Source organism: Stigmatopora argus, chromosome 14 (genome assembly GCF_051989625.1).
Source record: "Stigmatopora argus isolate UIUO_Sarg chromosome 14, RoL_Sarg_1.0, whole genome shotgun sequence".
NCBI lineage: Eukaryota > Metazoa > Chordata > Actinopteri > Syngnathiformes > Syngnathidae > Stigmatopora > Stigmatopora argus.
Window position 1 is genome coordinate 2533353 of NC_135400.1, and position 17131 is coordinate 2550483.

General features: G+C 41.4%; 1 protein-coding gene across 1 annotated transcript in view; it reads right to left on the reverse strand.

Annotated features, from left to right (window-relative positions):
- Window positions 1-787: 787 nt before the first annotated feature.
- The window catches only part of LOC144088570 (amine oxidase [copper-containing] 3-like), a 132797-nt gene continuing 116453 nt past the window's right edge, over window positions 788-17131 (reverse strand). The window contains exons 4-5 of the mRNA XM_077619053.1: window positions 2214-2294; window positions 788-1502 (exon numbers count right to left, since the gene is read on the reverse strand). Of these exons, the coding sequence (XP_077475179.1) occupies window positions 1352-1502; window positions 2214-2294 (232 nt within the window). The 3' untranslated portion in view covers window positions 788-1351. The remainder of the gene's footprint in view (window positions 1503-2213; window positions 2295-17131) is intronic.

Here is a 17131-nt window from a genome sequence, read left to right on the forward strand (position 1 = left end):
AACAGGTAAAGTTAGCACAGTGGAAAATTGGCTTGTCATTTATTGCTTTCGCAACCGGATAGACACCGTTTCAATATTTTTTTTCTTTACAAGCAAGACACGTTTTTTTCTTTTGTAAAAACACTTTGCCCAAAGAATGGTGATTGAGGGAGTTGTTGTTATATCCGATTGTATTTTCCCTTGTCTGGTCGTTTGTTTTAACCCTTTGTAAGAAGGTTGAGTCTCAATTGAAACACTTTCACCTTTTTTGCATATGGAGACAATAAAACCAATATAAAATAGATCCCTATGGTTTATGGCATTGCTCCCTGCGCAATAATCCTTCCAATCAATATTGGAGTGGTTATTTTGTTCATTTCGTTTCATTACGTTAGAAAGGTGTTCTCACCTGTCTCCTCAAACGTTTCAACTGATAGAACCTTCTTACAGTGCAAAAGGTGGATCCACATCCTCCTCTTGGCTATTTTCATGTCTGCTGGTTGGTCAGCAACACTTGGTATGGACGTTCCCACTTCGGGTCGTGCTAGTGCTTCTTCTTTATACTATAGGTTGAGCACCCAGGCTCCTGGCACCACCGTTGCTCCAGTCTGTTTCCTGTTGAGAAGCACAGTCTCCGTCTGCTAACCCAAATTCAATGTGTTTCTTTTAAGTATTATTATTATTATTTTTTTAATGTAGACAGCCAGATTAGCTTCATCATCTGTTGGAATAATGATTAAAACCTTTTAAATCATTATTAGTAATATTTAATTAAAATAGGAAAACATCTTTCAACATAACTGGTTACACTTGCAAGGAGGGTACCTTGTGACGTCGTCTTAGTCCACAAAGCATTCTAAATTGTAGTAACTGAATCATTGTATTTAATCGCGACACTCGAAAAACATGTTATGTAATCAGTACAATAACGGCCTAGATGGTTAGAAAAACAACTGTGTGAGAATTGCCGAAGTAAGCATAAAAGTTGAACAAGGCACCCAAACAACGGTGTGAGGAATTGCATAATATTTTCATTATAAGGTAAACAAAGCTTTCTAAAGTAAACCAAGCAGTATTATAATGTAAACAACGCATTCTAAAGTAAACCAAGCAGTATTATAATGTAAACAAAGCATTCTAAAGTAAACCAAGCAGTATTATAATGTAAACAAAGCATCCATATTTTCAAACAATAATGCGATTATCGCCATCTGCTGCTGGAGTCCCGTCAAAACAGTCCCGTTGTGTTCTGCCGAAAAGCGTCCGAAAACAACGTGTCCTCGAGCTGTGGGGCCTTGAGGAGACGATGTGGAGGAAAAAATGTCCATGGTCCCATGAATTGGTTTATAGCCTTATTACTTATTAAAAATGCTTACAACACATAGAACATTCCATAATAAACCCAACATTTCCCTCCTTTTATTATATGTTGGTTATTCATTTTATGGCAAATCCAAGATGAGAGGGATATCTCCGTTGGCTGTTTTAATTTTACCCGCTTAGGCTCTACTCGTTCGGCAGGTCTGAAAAGCAGAAAACAAAATCATTTTCGCCCAATTCATCCTCGGAATTACCATGCTCCTGGAATTTACTGCTCCCCTCAGTACGTTTCATCAGCAGAGAATATAATTCATGCAATTTAGAATTTGTAGGGGCAATCGCAGTGGTTATAAGTCGGCTTATCAAAGATCTTAAGTAGGGAATAATACAACACCCACATAATGTCAAAATCGTAGCAAAAAGGGCTACGGAAAATGCAACAGATTGGGCCAAATCCTTATACTTTCCAAAGGACTTATGCCACCAGTTCTCCTAGGCGGATGCTCCGACTCCAGAATGCTTCTTCATATTGCGCTTGAGGGTCTGCAGGCCATCAATGGCGCTGGTGAGGGACCCCCCGGGTGACGTGTTGTTCGGTATGTAAGTGCAACACTCATCTCCGAACATTGCACACACGCCCCCTTGCTCCGCGAGCAGCATATCACCTGCTATGCGATCCTGGAACGCCATCAGACTAGTGGCTGCCAGCTGTTCCTTTATTGCCACAAATCCCTGTTCAGTATAATTTCCAAGTTTTTGGACATTGTAATGCAGGTAATTTATCCGATCAACATTTTTGTTTGGAGTAATTAAAAGAAAAATAGACTCCCAACCTGCTGCGATCTGATTAGGCAGCTTATACTCATCTGGTATGCCCTGGGGGATGCCAATCGCATCAATGTATGTCGGCTCACCCTCTCTCCATGCCGATCGACGCCGTCGCGAGGGGCCCACCATCATACCGGATTTCTGTGCAGCCAATTGTATCTCCTCTACTGTAGATGGAAAAACAGACACTGGTAAGAGCAGTGAGACCAAGGCACAAAGTCCTGCTGCATTTCGGCAGGAGTAGTATAATTTGTTTTGACCACACCACCACCATAGGTCAGAACGTGGTATCAGGGGTGCAGTCTGTTTTAGGACGTGGGCACACCACGTCACATTTATCGCTCCCAGTTTCGGACCGTGCACTGTAAGGTCCAAGCAGGTAAAATGATCAAACACAACATGTGTTGAAAAGTTAGCTTTGTCCTTTGCTCTTGGAACAGGGTATACATTATTTCAATTCTCACACTTTGGCTTACATTTTCTTTTATCATTATCTCCTTTACACAATCAGGGGTAATTTGCGCGGGTACTACTCTTAAGAGAGGTCGGGGCCCCCTACATGTTATGCAGGTTTGATTTATAGTAGTAGCTGGATTTTCCATCAACAATAACCAATTATTTCCCATTTGGGAAATCCCTGTTGCGGCAACGAATTCATCGTCTCTGGTCATCTCAGATTTTAATTTTACTATGGCGGATCCGGGTGTTTCCATCTCTGACGATTTTCTTACCGTCTCCATAGACATGGTCATTGTTGTTGAGACACAATTGTAGAATTTTGTTAAAAGGGTCTTCTCCACCTGCCCATGGACTTAGGAAAAACGTCAGACAAGGATTTTTTCCATAAGTTAATTTGTCAGTCTGAATACTGATTTGTATTCCCCCATCGTCTGGGTTAATTTTATCATAGGCCTGATGGTTCTTGCGCACGCGTATGTCATCCAAGCTTGCCAATCTTTACCAGTTTCCGCAACAAGGTTTCCCCAATCTGTTTTAGGACTGTTATGTACCCCACATTCTATAAAATCCATACGTATCCTTTGAAATGGATATGTATCTTTTGTAGCTTGACATAAGGGGGAATCGCCCGTGTTTTGGCCATATCTCTGCATATAGATTGAATCTATAACCTCCCCCTTTTTTGAGGCATGAAACTTACCATGACTCAAAATGGCAGCCCTCCTAGATCAGTCTTTTGTTTTTGTTTAGTCCCCCAGGTTCCCAAATTTCCCATTGCAGAAATCAAAAAATTTCATTTGGCGAAATCCTTCTCTTTAGGGCTTATCAGCGATTTCAGAAATATTCCACCTTGATATTAGAATATTGATATATCTTGGTGGCTAGCCCATTAAAACACAAAAGACAGACACTCATCCACGCTCGCACTCATAATCAAGGAATTTAGAGTGCTCCCCAATCATCCATAATTTTGGTTTGTTGGAGTAAAACTGGAGTACCCAGAGAAAACCTACGAATTCTTGAGGACACCAGGAATACTCCACACTCCGGAAGGTCTGGATCCACTCCGCATTAGTAGATCCTCGAACCGCAAGGTTGATGCCTGAAGAAACTAGGTAATTAATGTATTAGATTCACGTGCCACATATCTAAAAATAGAAATTTGTTCAATTGCCAACGCCCCTTACCCCAGTCAGTCAGCATGTGGACTGCCATGCGAGTGGCTGTGATTAACTATTTATTCGCCAATAATGCAATAATGGAAAAGTTGTGACACATTGAAACACACACACACCCTTTAAGTATTTTAACCGTTTGTAAAAACTTTATCTCCATGTTCTGCATTAAGTTACACCCCCTTTCAACGCTATCAAATTTTGCCCATTCTAGTCAACCCATCTAATTAAAGCATTTCTCAAAGGTTGATATTTTATAATTTGGAGATGTTATTTTCTAAACATAGACATTATTTCATCACTTGTTTCACACCATGAAAGGCCCCACCAGAATTTGTTGTAGATATTCCCCTTTATCTAAGCTTGTTATTGCCAATCGTTATCACCGTAACATTTAGGTGTATTAACCCATAATTGCAATGCAGTACGTTTTGGCTAAATTCTTAATTTGTACGCCCCTAAAGTAATAGACAGTAACGTCCCAATAGTCATCAATATGACCTATACAAAAGCATATTCCCCCTTCAGGCCAAACAGGGAATGTCTTTTGTGCACTTAAAGACGCTCCGTGTTTCTTCTAGGGAAACTATGCCTATCCTAAATCATTTATCTTATCTACCCCAGCCAGGTTCAATTTACCTAATAATTTGGACGAATGCCATGAAATTTCTCATTTCTGCATTGTTAATTTCATGTCTGATCTCTTTAACAACCAAATAACTCTTAATACCTAAGACATAAATTGCAAATCACCCCACACTATGTTTACTTAAGATAAGAGCTATTTCCTATAGCTCTCTGTTACCACAAGAAAAATCTACAATAATTAAATTAGAGAAATCAACCTTTTACTAGGCATTTCCTAATTACAATTTTCAATTCTTAATAAAGGACCCACAAATTGTCACCAATATGCCATAATATTGTAAAAAAAAATCCATTCATTTTTCTTTAACCAGCCAATCTCCTATATTAAAGTATTTTGAACAATCCAACCATTCAAAAACAGTAATAATATCGTTTTATCCTCCAAAACTAGCTCTCTTCAATTAAGAGCCCTCTGAACTTCACAAAACAAAAAATAAAATAATAATAATAGCATTATTCCCAATTCCAAAGCTTTTACCAAATCAATCTTTGCCAAACAGATTTTCTATCACCTCGAAAGACATTTCTGATTAAATCCAAAGAATAAGTGCGAAGGTCATTGCGGAAACCCTGCTGCTTTTATTATGAAGTGTTTAACGGAAGCGCGCTCTTAGCCGCTAACTGTGACCTTCACGAATGCTGCAAAGCAGCTAATCAATGTTGACATTCCTAAGCGACCTCTTTTTCTTTCTGCCCACAATGCTTCGCCTCCTGTGCACAATTACAACGCTTTTTAGAGAAGACTAAATTAATTCCTCTCCCGATATCCAACTATATCACAATATTTTGCCAAGACCCCATAATCACTGTAATATATTGATAATGATAGTTGCCTCGGGTTATGGAAGAGTGTTTAACCACGCCCCTGGAGCCGTGGGGTAGCACAGCGTAACCCGGAAGTAGTAGTGTTGTGTGTCCGGTTTGTGTGTGTGTGTGTTGTTGGATAGTGGCAATAAAGAGCTACACGTGTTTTACCCTGGGCTCCGCCGTCTATTACTGTTATGGATATATTAACAGTTAGATAACCTGCAAAGTTATTACAGTGGCGACGAGGATGGGATCCCTTTCCATGCGGTAGGGATTAAAAATTTCGGACGAAGAGATTAAGGCGTTACAAGGAGGTAACGTGACTTTGCAGACTAGCATTAGCACGAGTGCTAAGCTAACGGCGGCGCTGCATCATGGCCAGATTCCTGGGAAATCTCGGCGAATACGAGGCAGTTAAAGAAGATTTTGAATCTTACTTGGAACGTTTTGAGCAATGGATGATCATCAACGAAGTGGAGGAAGGTAAAAAAACCAACGTGTTCCTGTCTATAATTGGTGCAGAGGCTTACGGATTGTTAAAACACCTTTGCATACCAGAGAAGCCTAGTAGCTTCTCATATGAGTTGCTAAGTGGAAGATTAGCATCTCATTACAACCCGAAACCGCTGGTGATCGCGGAGCGATTCAAGTTTCAAAAGAGGAATCAGAGAGAGAACGAGTCTGTGTCGGATTATATCGTGGCGTTGAAGCAGCTATCCAGCCACTGCGAATTTGGTCTCCAGTTGGATGAAGCAATGAGAGACAGATTTGTTTGTGGATTGAGAGTGGAAGCTATTCAGAGAAGATTACTCACGGAGCAAGATCTAACATTTAAAAAAACATGTGAACTGTCGTTGTCCATGGAGATGGCATCAAAGAGTACGTTGGAGTTCGCTAGCAAAATGGAAGAACCTGCCACATTAAATAAGATTGACCAGGAAAAGACAAGCAAAAGTGCATGGAAATACCAACCAGCCACCAGCGATTGGAAAAGTAAAACCACAAGTGGAAAATTCAGACCACAGAGAAGAGAAAATCACCAACCCTGTTACAGATGTGGACTAAGCAACCACGCCGCTCATGAATGCAGGTATAAAGGAGAGACATGTTACAAGTGTTCAAAAGTAGGACACATAGCAAGGATGTGTAAAACTAAAAATTGGCAAGGACACACGCAGTATGTAAAAGGAAATAAAAATGAGACAACAGGAAATGCGGATGATGAACTGTGGGAGTCATATCGCTTGAATGCCGTGTATCCCACAAATGCTGTCGGGAATTGGAGGAAGGAAATGACAGTACAGGTCATATTAGAAGGAACTCCTCTCGAGATGCAACTGGACACAGGAGCAGCTGTAACACTGGTTTCAGAAATTGTGTATAAGAAGCATCTCTCTCATCTGCCTTTGGAAGTAAGTAAAGTGCAGCTGTCAACTTTTTCCGGAGAGAACATTCCTTTGATGGGACAAGTGACGGCCAAGGTAAAATATGGGACCCAGAGTGGGGAGCTACCATTAGTGATCGTAAAAGGTGACAGACCAGCGCTACTTGGCCGTAACTGGCTCAAAAACTTCAAACTGGACTGGGCACGCATCTTCTCAGTTATACCGGCAAGGGGCGGTAACGATGCAGATGAGGAGTATGGTGACTCAAAGCCCAAGAAAGTGCGTGCAGTACCCCGTGAGCAAAAGCACAAGCGCTCCAAGGATTCACAGGATGAAAGTGAGGACTCCGAGGAAAAACTCCCCAAAACCAAAAATGATTCAGCAGATGACTTTGGTAGTGATGACCAAGACAACGACTTTGGAGAGGAAGAGGAAGACGGAGGAAGTGACTACAGTATAGAGTACAGAACGTCAGCAGAAAATGCCAACGCACATGCGTTATCTAGACTGCCCGGGAAGGGGAAGGATAACACCGCGGAGGAAAACAGCATCTTCTATTTCTCAGTAGTAGATGAGCTTCCCGTGCAAGCTACAGAGATTGCACAGAGCACTCTCAAGGACCCAGTCCTATGCAAAGTACTGGAGCTGACTCGGTCTGGATGGCCAAGTCAAAACAAGGACGAGAGACTGAAACCATACTCTTTCAGGAAAAATGAACTGTCGGTGGAACAAGGCTGCATATTGTGGGGAATTCGAGTTATCATTCCACCAGCACACCGAGAGCGACTACTGCATGATCTTCACCTAGGACACCCGGGAGGGTGCAGGATGAAGGCCTTGGCCAGGAGCTATTTGTGGTGGCCGCAGTTGGACAGTGACATAGAACATACAGTACAACAATGTGACGCCTGTCAGAGTGTGAGGAAACTACCTGCAACCGCACCTCTACACGTCTGGAAATGGCCGACTAGAGTTTGGCAGAGAATACATATTGACTTTGCAGAGAAAGACCAACACCACTTTTTAGTACTAGTGGACAGTCATTCAAAATGGCTGGAGGTCATCGCCATGGCAACAACCACAGCAGCCAAAATGATTGAGGTGTTGCGGAACATTTTTTCTTCCTACGGGCTTCCTGAGGAGATTGTTTCTGACAACGGACCTCAATTCACTTCGCAGGAGTACAAGACATTCCTGCTGAGCAACGGAATAAAACAAACTTTGGTACCAGCTTACCATCCCGCTTCCAATGGAGCGGCAGAGCGAGCAGTTCAGACAGTGAAAGCATCACTGCTGAAACAAGTACTCGAGGAGAAGAAACAAAAGGTCACAATAACTATGCAGCACAGGCTAGCTAACTTCCTGATAGCATACAGGAGTACACCGCACACTGTTACAGGATGTGCACCAGCGGAACTGTTTTTAAAACGTAAAATCAGGACCAGGTTCATCTTACTGAAACCAGATCTCGCTCGAGTGGTGGAAGCAAAACAGGAGAAGCAGAAACACTATCATGATAGAACCACCTCCAAGCTGAGACATCTGTCTGAGGGTGACTCAGTTCTGATCCGGAATTTCCGTGGAGGGAAGGAGAGGTGGACAAAAGGAACAGTGGAAAAGAGACTCGGACCAGTCACCTACCTGGTGTGGAATGGTGTGAGCCGACGCTCGATCCACATTGATCATCTGCTGTACAACCAACCGTCCAGACCAGAGACATTGGAGCTTCCGGATGAGCAGCTGGACATCACAAACAAGTACCCTGTGGTGGTTCACGCAGATGTGGGGGGGAAAGGCACACCTGGAGCAGTAGGTGGTAGCCCGTACTCACCTGAAGAGACACGTGTAACATCTTCGCCAGGCTCAGTGGCCTGTGACAAGACAGTTACACCTGACAACCGAGCAGTCAGTTCCCCAGAGGTGTGTGGGCGCAGGTACCCAGTGAGAGATAGAGCACCTCCGAAGCGACTGAATTTGTGATCGGTCAGTTGTGAGGAACGTCGTTCCTAAAATAAAAGAGTTCCTGTTCATACAAAAATGTGAAAAGAGTTCCTGAGATTGAAATGTCAAAGACTGGAATATTGAGTCTAATGGTTGTGTTAGCAGTAATAATTTAGTTACAAGTTGAGAAGTAAAATTATAAAAAGTTAATGAGGCAAAGATAATTGTTGGAGTTGAGTGCTAAGTCTAAATAGGAACTTCATAGTTAAAGGGGGAGGAGTGTAATATATTGATAATGATAGTTGCCTCGGGTTATGGAAGTGTTTAACCACGCCCCTGGAGCCGTGGGGTAGCACAGCGTAACCCGGAAGTAGTAGTGTTGTGTGTCCGGTTTGTGTGTGTGTGTGTTGTTGGATAGTGGCAATAAAGAGCTACACGTGTTTTACCCTGGGCTCCGCCGTCTATTACTGTTATGGATATATTAACAGTTAGATAACCTGCAAAGTTATTACAATCACAATATCCTGCAAGCATAACTATATCATTGCAAAACCCATTTCTGCCCTCAAGTTTGCTTCAGCACCCCAAGGCCAATTATTGTAATGTCTTCACGGAAGGGGTCCCCCAAAAATTTTAGTCCCTTGTGCGGTCCGCGCGCATACTATACTGAATGTCTAACACCGTCAAATCAGCCGCACCAAAACAGAGCGTTTCCCCCGCAGTCGACGCATTATTTGGCAAGTTTAGAGTATGACAAAAACGCAGTTTTGGCAACCCTGCTAAACATTTAATTGGCCGTTTTGTATTTCTGTTAACCAAAATATTCCCGCGAGCAGACGGGAACGAAACCAGGATAAGCCACAATAAGCCATTTCATTCCAGTACATTGACAGTACATTTAGTTACTATTAACAAAGTATGCCTAGCACTTGGAAATAACCATTTTAATTGCCGTTTTACAACTTTCAGCATCACACAAACATTCCAATTGAATTCCATTCACAAAGAATGTGATCTCTAGTTTAAATTTAGCTCACCATCCCATACCTGTCAACTTGTACGTTTTATACGTATTTTATATGTTTTTTACCATTTCAAATCATGTACGCCGTACACCGACTTTTGTACGGGGAAAAAATAAAATAAAAAAAATATCGCCAATATTTATGAAAACCGATCTCAACAAGACCGTTTTGGCTAAAATCCAGATAGTCTCGTAGGCTGGTAGCCAACGACGCTACTGTCATCGATCGTTACTATTGTCACGGTATACCAGCAAAAATTATCCTCAATCGTATGTATTTTTTAGCGGTGCGTACGGCAATATCGATAAAGGATGACATGCGCATGCATAGATATACATAGAGTAAATATCGTGGAAGCAAGCATGGAGGAGCCACCTAGTAAGAAACGAAGAACTCAAGGATTGGGTCGACACCAGAAAGAATGGGAGTTACTTCAAGGTGAATATGCTGAATGGATTAAAGCATCGTTAAGAGGCACTCAATTCTCATTCTGTGTCCCTTGCAATAAAGACGTGAAAGTTGCTGCGAGTGGATTTTACGATCTGAAGAGCCACTTTAAAACTGCCGGACACGTGGAGAATGTGAAAAAAAACAATTCACATGTCCCATTAACCAAGCACTTTGTCTCTACCGCAAATCCTGCAGCATCCCACAAGACGACAAATGCGGAAATTCTCTTCTGCCATTTTCTTGCTGAGCACAACATTGCTTTCACAGCTGCGGACCACTTCTCGGATTTGGTGAAAGTTATGTTTCCGGATTCACAGACAGCTAAGGTAATTTATTATTATTATTATTATCATCATTCATATCTACAATGAATCAGCATTTATGGCACCGTGAGGACAATGAGGATTTTGAACATGAGGATGTCATACCTGTCAACCTCTGCCGATAACTGCCCTTATAAATGATTATGATTCCCCTTACAAACCCCCCAAAAACCTTACAAACACCGTACGACGCATGTTTACTCGCGGTAACCAGACAGTGTAAACGAAATAACAAAGAGTATTATAATGTAAACAAAGCATTCTAAAGTAAACCAAGCAGTATTATAATGTAAACAAAGCATCCGTATTTTCAAACAATAATGTGATTATCGCCATCTGCTGCTGGAGTCCCGTCAAAACAGTCCCGTTGTGTTCTGCCGAAAAGCGTCCGAAAACAATGTGTCCTCGAGCTGTGGGGCCTTGAGGAGACGATGTGGAGGAAAAAATGTCCATGGTCTCATGAATTGGTTTATAGCCTTATTAAAAATGCTTACAACACATATAGAACATTCCATAATAAACCCAACATCATCCAACTCCAATCGTTCAGTGATTAATGGCGATTTGTATGGTCTACCAAAAAGGATTTTCATGTGTTGTTGTCCGGTTGAACTCTTTATGTAGGCGCAGTGATTTCATAACGAAATATGGAACCTGTTAGAATTATTATGGAATATTCTATATGTGTTGTAAGCATTTTTCAATAAGTAATAAGGCTATAAACCAATTCATGAACCATGGACACTTTTCCTCCACATGTCTCCTCAAGGCCCCACAGCTCGAGGACACATTGTTTTCACACACGCTTTTCGGCAGAACACAACGGGACTGTTTTGACGGGACTCCAGCAGAAGATGGCGATAATCGCATTATTGTTTGAAAATACGGCTTTGCTTTGTTTACCTTGAAAGCATTCCTCACACTGTTGTTTTTCTAACCAGCGAGGGTGTTATTGTACTGATTACATAACCATGTTTTTCGAGTGTCGCGATTAAATACAATGATTCAGTTACTGCAATTCAGAATGCACTGTGGACTAAGACGGCGTCGCATCGCATTTTCCTTGCAAGTTGTAAGCAGAGTTTGTTGAAAGATGTTTTTCCTTTTTTAATTAAATATTACTAATAATGATTTAAAAGGTTTGAATCGTTATTCCAACATTTGGTCCTTCGAGCCGGATTTTCCCTAGAAGAAACATGGAGCGTCTTTAGGTGCACAAAAGACTTTCCTTGTTTGACCTGAAGGGGGCGTATGCTTTGCTATAGGTCATATTGATGACTATTGGGACGTTATTACTGTCTATTGCTTTAGAGGCATACACATTAAGAATTTAGCCAAAACTTACTGCATTGCAATTATGGGGTTAATACAACTGAATGTTACGGTGAGAACGATGGGCAATAACAAGCTTAGATAAAGGGGACTATCTACAACAAATTCAGGTGGGGCCTTTCATAGTGTGAAACGAGTGATGAAATAATGTCTATGTTTTAAAAATAACATCTCCAAATTATAAAATATCAACCTTGGAGAAATGCTTTAAGTAGATGGGTTGACTAGAATGGGCAAAATTCGATAACATTGAAAGGGGGTGTAACTTAATGCAGAACAATGAGATAAAGTTTTTTGCAAACGGTTAAAATACAAAAAGGGGGTGTGTGTGTGTTTCAATGTGTCACAACTTTTCCGTTATTACATTATTGGCGAATAGATGGTTAATCACAGCCACTCGCAGGGCAGTCCACATGCTAACTGACTGGGATAAGGGGCGGTGGCAATTGAACAAATTTCTATTTTCAGATATGTGGCATGTGAATCTAATACATTAATTATCTAGTTTCTTCAGGCATCAATCTTGCGGTTCGAGGATCTACTAATGCGGAGTGGATCCAGACCTTCCGGAGTGTGGAGTATTCCTGGTGTCCTCAAGAATTCGTAGGTTTTCTCTGGGTACTCCAGTTTTACTCCAACAAACCAAAATTGTGGATGATTGGGGGAGCACTCAAAGCAAATTCCTTGATTATGAGTGCCAGCGTGGATGAGTGTCTGTCTTTTGTGTTTCAATTGGCTAGCCACCAAGATATATCAATATTCTAATATCAAGGTGGAATATTTCTGAAATCGCTGTTAAGCCTTTCGAGGACGGCGGTGGCAGAGTAGGACAGAAACAATAAAGAAAAAGAATTTCGCCAAATGAAATTTTTTGATTTCTGCAATGGGAAATTTTGGGAACCTGGGGGACTAAACAAAAACAAAAGACTTATCTGGGAGGGCTGCCATTTTGAGTCATGGTAAATTTCATGCCTCAAAAAAGGGGGAGGTTATATATTCAATCTATATGCAGATATATGGCAAAAACACGGGCGATTTCCCCCTTATGTCAAGCTACAAAAGCTACATATCCATTTCAAAGGATACACATGGATTTTATGGAATATGTGTGGTACATAACAGTCCTAAAACAGATTGGGGAAACCTTGTTGCAGAAACTGGTCTAGATTGGCATGCTTGGATGACACACGTGTGCGAAAAACCATCAGGCCTTCGATAAAATTAACCCATACGGTGGGGGCATTACAAATTATAATTCAGACTGACAAATTAACTTGTGGATCTTTGTCTGACGTTTTTCCTAAGTCCATGGGTAAGAAGGTCGTCGGAGATGGAAACACCCGGATCCGCCATAGTAAAATTAAAATCTGAGATGACCAGAGAATTCATTTCTGCAACGGGGAGTTCCCAAACGGGAGGCGGTAAGAAATAATTGGTTATTGTTGATGGAAAATGCAGCTATTATAAATCAAACCTGTATCAAACCTGTATAACATGTATGGGGGGGCCGACCTCTCTTAAGAGTAGTACCCGCGCAAATTACCCCTGATTGTGTAAAGGAGATAATGCAAAATTTTTAGTGTTATATAAAGGTCTCATACTACAAGTTCTGTTTAGAAGTGTTACACAAAAGAGGAAATAATTTATAATTAGAATTATACCAATATTTATTACAATAATTTATACCAATTATTGTGGCATAAAGGCTCATTGAACTGTACTCATATATTGATCTTGGATTGAATCGAATTTTGCCAGACTGTAATATCTGTACATACTGTATCGTTTTTCAAAGAATTGATATTGACAAAAGATGTAAGCCCAAAATGTATGAAATGGAATAATGTCTACCCAGTTACAACGGCAGCAAAGGACAAGCCTAACTTTTCAACACATGTCGCGTTTAATCATTTTACCTGCTTAGTCCTCACAGGGCACGGACCGGCACTGGGAGCGATAAATGTGACGTGGTGTGCCCACGTCCTAAAACAGACTACACCCCTGATTCCACGTTCTGACCTATGGTGGTGGTGGGGTCAAAACAAATTATACGACTCCTGCCAAAATGACAGCAGGACTTTGTGCCTTGGTCTCACTGCTATTACCAGTGTCTGTTTTTCCATCTACAGTAGAGGAGATACAATTGGCTGCACAGAAATCCGGTATGATGGCGGGCCCCTCGCGACGGCGTCGCATGGAGAGAGGGTGATACATTGATGCGATTGGCATCCACGAGGATGAGTATAAGTTGGCTAATCAGATCGCAGCAGGTTGGGAGTATATTTTTCTTTTAATTACTCCAAACAAAAATGTTGATTGGATAAATTACCTGCATTACAATGTCCAAAAACTTGGAAATTATACTGAACAGGGATTTGTGGCGATAAAGGAACAACTAGCAGCCACCAGCCTAATGACGTTCCAGAATCGCATAGCAGTGGATATGCTGCTCGCGGAGAAAGGGGGCGTGTGTGCAATGTTCGGAGATGAGTGTTGCACTTACATACCGAACAACACGTCACCCGAGGGGTCCCTCACCGACGCCATTGATGGCCTGCAGACCCTCAACCGCAATATGAAGAAGCATTCTGGAGTCAGTGAATCCGTCTGGCAGCGCTGGTGGCGGGATATGTTTGGAGAATATCGGAATTTGGCTCAATCCGTTGCAGTTTCCGTAGCCCTTTTTGCTACGATTTTGACATTGTGTGGGTGTTGTATTATTCCCTGCTTAAAATCTTTGATAAGCCGACTTATAACCACTGCGATTGCCCCTACAAATTCCAAATTGCATGAATTATATCCCCTACTGAGACGTGCTGACACTAACAGTGAATTCCAGAAGCATGGTAATTACGAGGATGGATTGGACGAAAATGATCTTATTTTCTGTTTTTCAGACCTGCCGAACGAGTAGAGCCTAAGCGGGTAAAATTAAAACAGCCAACGGTGATATCCGTGTTATTTTGAAATTGTCATAAAATGAATAACAAACATATAGTAAAAGGAGGGAATGTTAGAATTATTATGGAATATTCTATATGTGTTGTAAGCATTTTTCAATAAGTAATAAGGCTATAAACCAATTCATGAACCATGGACACTTTTCCTCCACATGTCTCCTCAAGGCCCCACAGCTCGAGGACACATTGTTTTCACACACGCTTTTCGGCAGAACACAACGGGACTGTTTTGACGGGACTCCAGCAGAAGATGGCGATAATCGCATTATTGTTTGAAAATACGGCTTTGCTTTGTTTACCTTGAAAGCATTCCTCACACTGTTGTTTTTCTAACCAGCGAGGGTGTTATTGTACTGATTACATAACCATGTTTTTCGAGTGTCGCGATTAAATACAATGATTCAGTTACTGCAATTCAGAATGCACTGTGGACTAAGACGGCGTCGCATCGCATTTTCCTTGCAAGTTGTAAGCAGAGTTTGTTGAAAGATGTTTTTCCTTTTTTAATTAAATATTACTAATAATGATTTAAAAGGTTTGAATCGTTATTCCAACAGAACCTTTTGCCAATCTCGTCAATTATTTTGTTAACACAATTCCGGTGCCATTGTCATTATAAATCAATGTTCTTTGGAATTCCATACCGTGCACTGATATGCCGAGCACAGGTAAAGCATGCTCTGCAAAAATTTCCGCAAAGAACTTAAACACATAAGTTGTGTAGTGGCACCATACCAAGGCCACCATCCCCCCTGTTGGGACATAAGACTTCCCATGACTCAATATGGCAGCTCACCCAAGTAAGCTGATGTACAATTTTTTTTCTCAGTGCTCCCAAATTCCCCATTTCGCAGACCAGGTTATTTGTTCCTCCACGTCACGTTTCACATTTGGAGTACTGCTGCTGCTCATCAAAAAATTCATTTGACGAAATATTTTTTTCCTATAATTTGTCGCCGCCATCCCTGAAGGGCTAATTGGCGATTTTAGAAATTGAATCCAAATTTCCAAATCCTTTTCAACCTTGATATCTGATCCATTGATTATATCTCGGTGGTCAGCCAATCAAAAACACAAGACGGAGAACCATTCACGCTCACACTCAATCAAGGGAATTTAGAGTGTTCAACCAGTCTAGCATCCATAATTTTGGTTTGTGGGAGAAAACTGGAGTACCCGGAGACAACCCACGAATTCTCGAGGATACCATGAAAGCGCCACACTCTGGAAGGTCAGGATCCCCCCGGCTTTCATTAGTAGATCTTAAAACCATGAGGTTGATGTGCTAACCACTAGTCTGTCCATTTGGGTCCCATACATCAGTGGCCTGCAAATTTTCATCACAGGGGGAGACCGCCATCCCCAGTGGGCCTCCTTGGCAGCTCACCCCCTTTTGCTGTCCTATCAGCAATAATCATTCCCGAAGGAAATAGGTAATTAATGTGTTAGATATGCGCGTCACACATCTACAAATAGAAATTTGCTTTTGGAAGTCCAATTGCCGCCGTTCGTCGCCCTAGTAAGTCAGCATGAGCGACTACCATGCGAGTGGCTGTAATTAACTCTTTTTGTGCCGATAATGCAATAGTGGAAAAACTGTTATACATTGAAACACACACGCACCCCCACACATATATATTAACCATTTGTAAAAAAATAAAACCTCCATGTTTTGCATTAAGTTATACACCTCCGTTAATGATATCAGTTTAGCTGTTTGTACATAGAATTGAGGTGGCAATAGTTTTGCCTCTAAAGTTTTTTAGTAGCAGATAGTATATTGTATTCCGTTTGAGTTTTGCCCATTCCATTGTTTCGTAGATAACCCGTCTACATAAAGCATTACTCAGAGGTTGATATTTCATAATTTGGAAGTGCTATTTTTTACCATAATTCCAGCACTTGTTTCACACCATGAAAGGCCCCCCAGATTCCGGGCGTCCAGTGCAAAATAGAGCCAATTTCCAAATTTCCTCGAATTTGTTTTAGAAATGGGATTCACATTCCCCACATATTCAAGAACTCATGCGTCAACGCATTTTGTCAAACCCAAAGCGACAAACATAATTTGTTTCTTAGCTAGATTTTGGACCTTGGAGAATTGTCCATTTCCCACTTATCTAAGATTGTCCTTGCCAATCGTTATCTCTGTACTCTAACATTTAGCCGAATTAAACCCCATAATTGCAATGCCAAGTCTGTAAGTTTTAAGATAACGTTCTCTTAATTTGTATGCCTTTAAAGCAATAGAACGCAACCTCATTTGGTTGACATCAATTGTTCGATGCTTATGCAATCCGTAATATTCTAATAGTCATCAATATGACGCATGCCAAAGCATATTCCACCCGCCCAGGACGGAACAGGGAATGTCTTCCCTGCACTGAAAACCAGTGGCGGGCCGTGAATTTCCTACCGACGCCTTAAGCTGTCTGAATCAATCCAACCCAAAACTATTTTATGGCTATAAAACCTCGACTTCAGCTACAGCTGTGACAC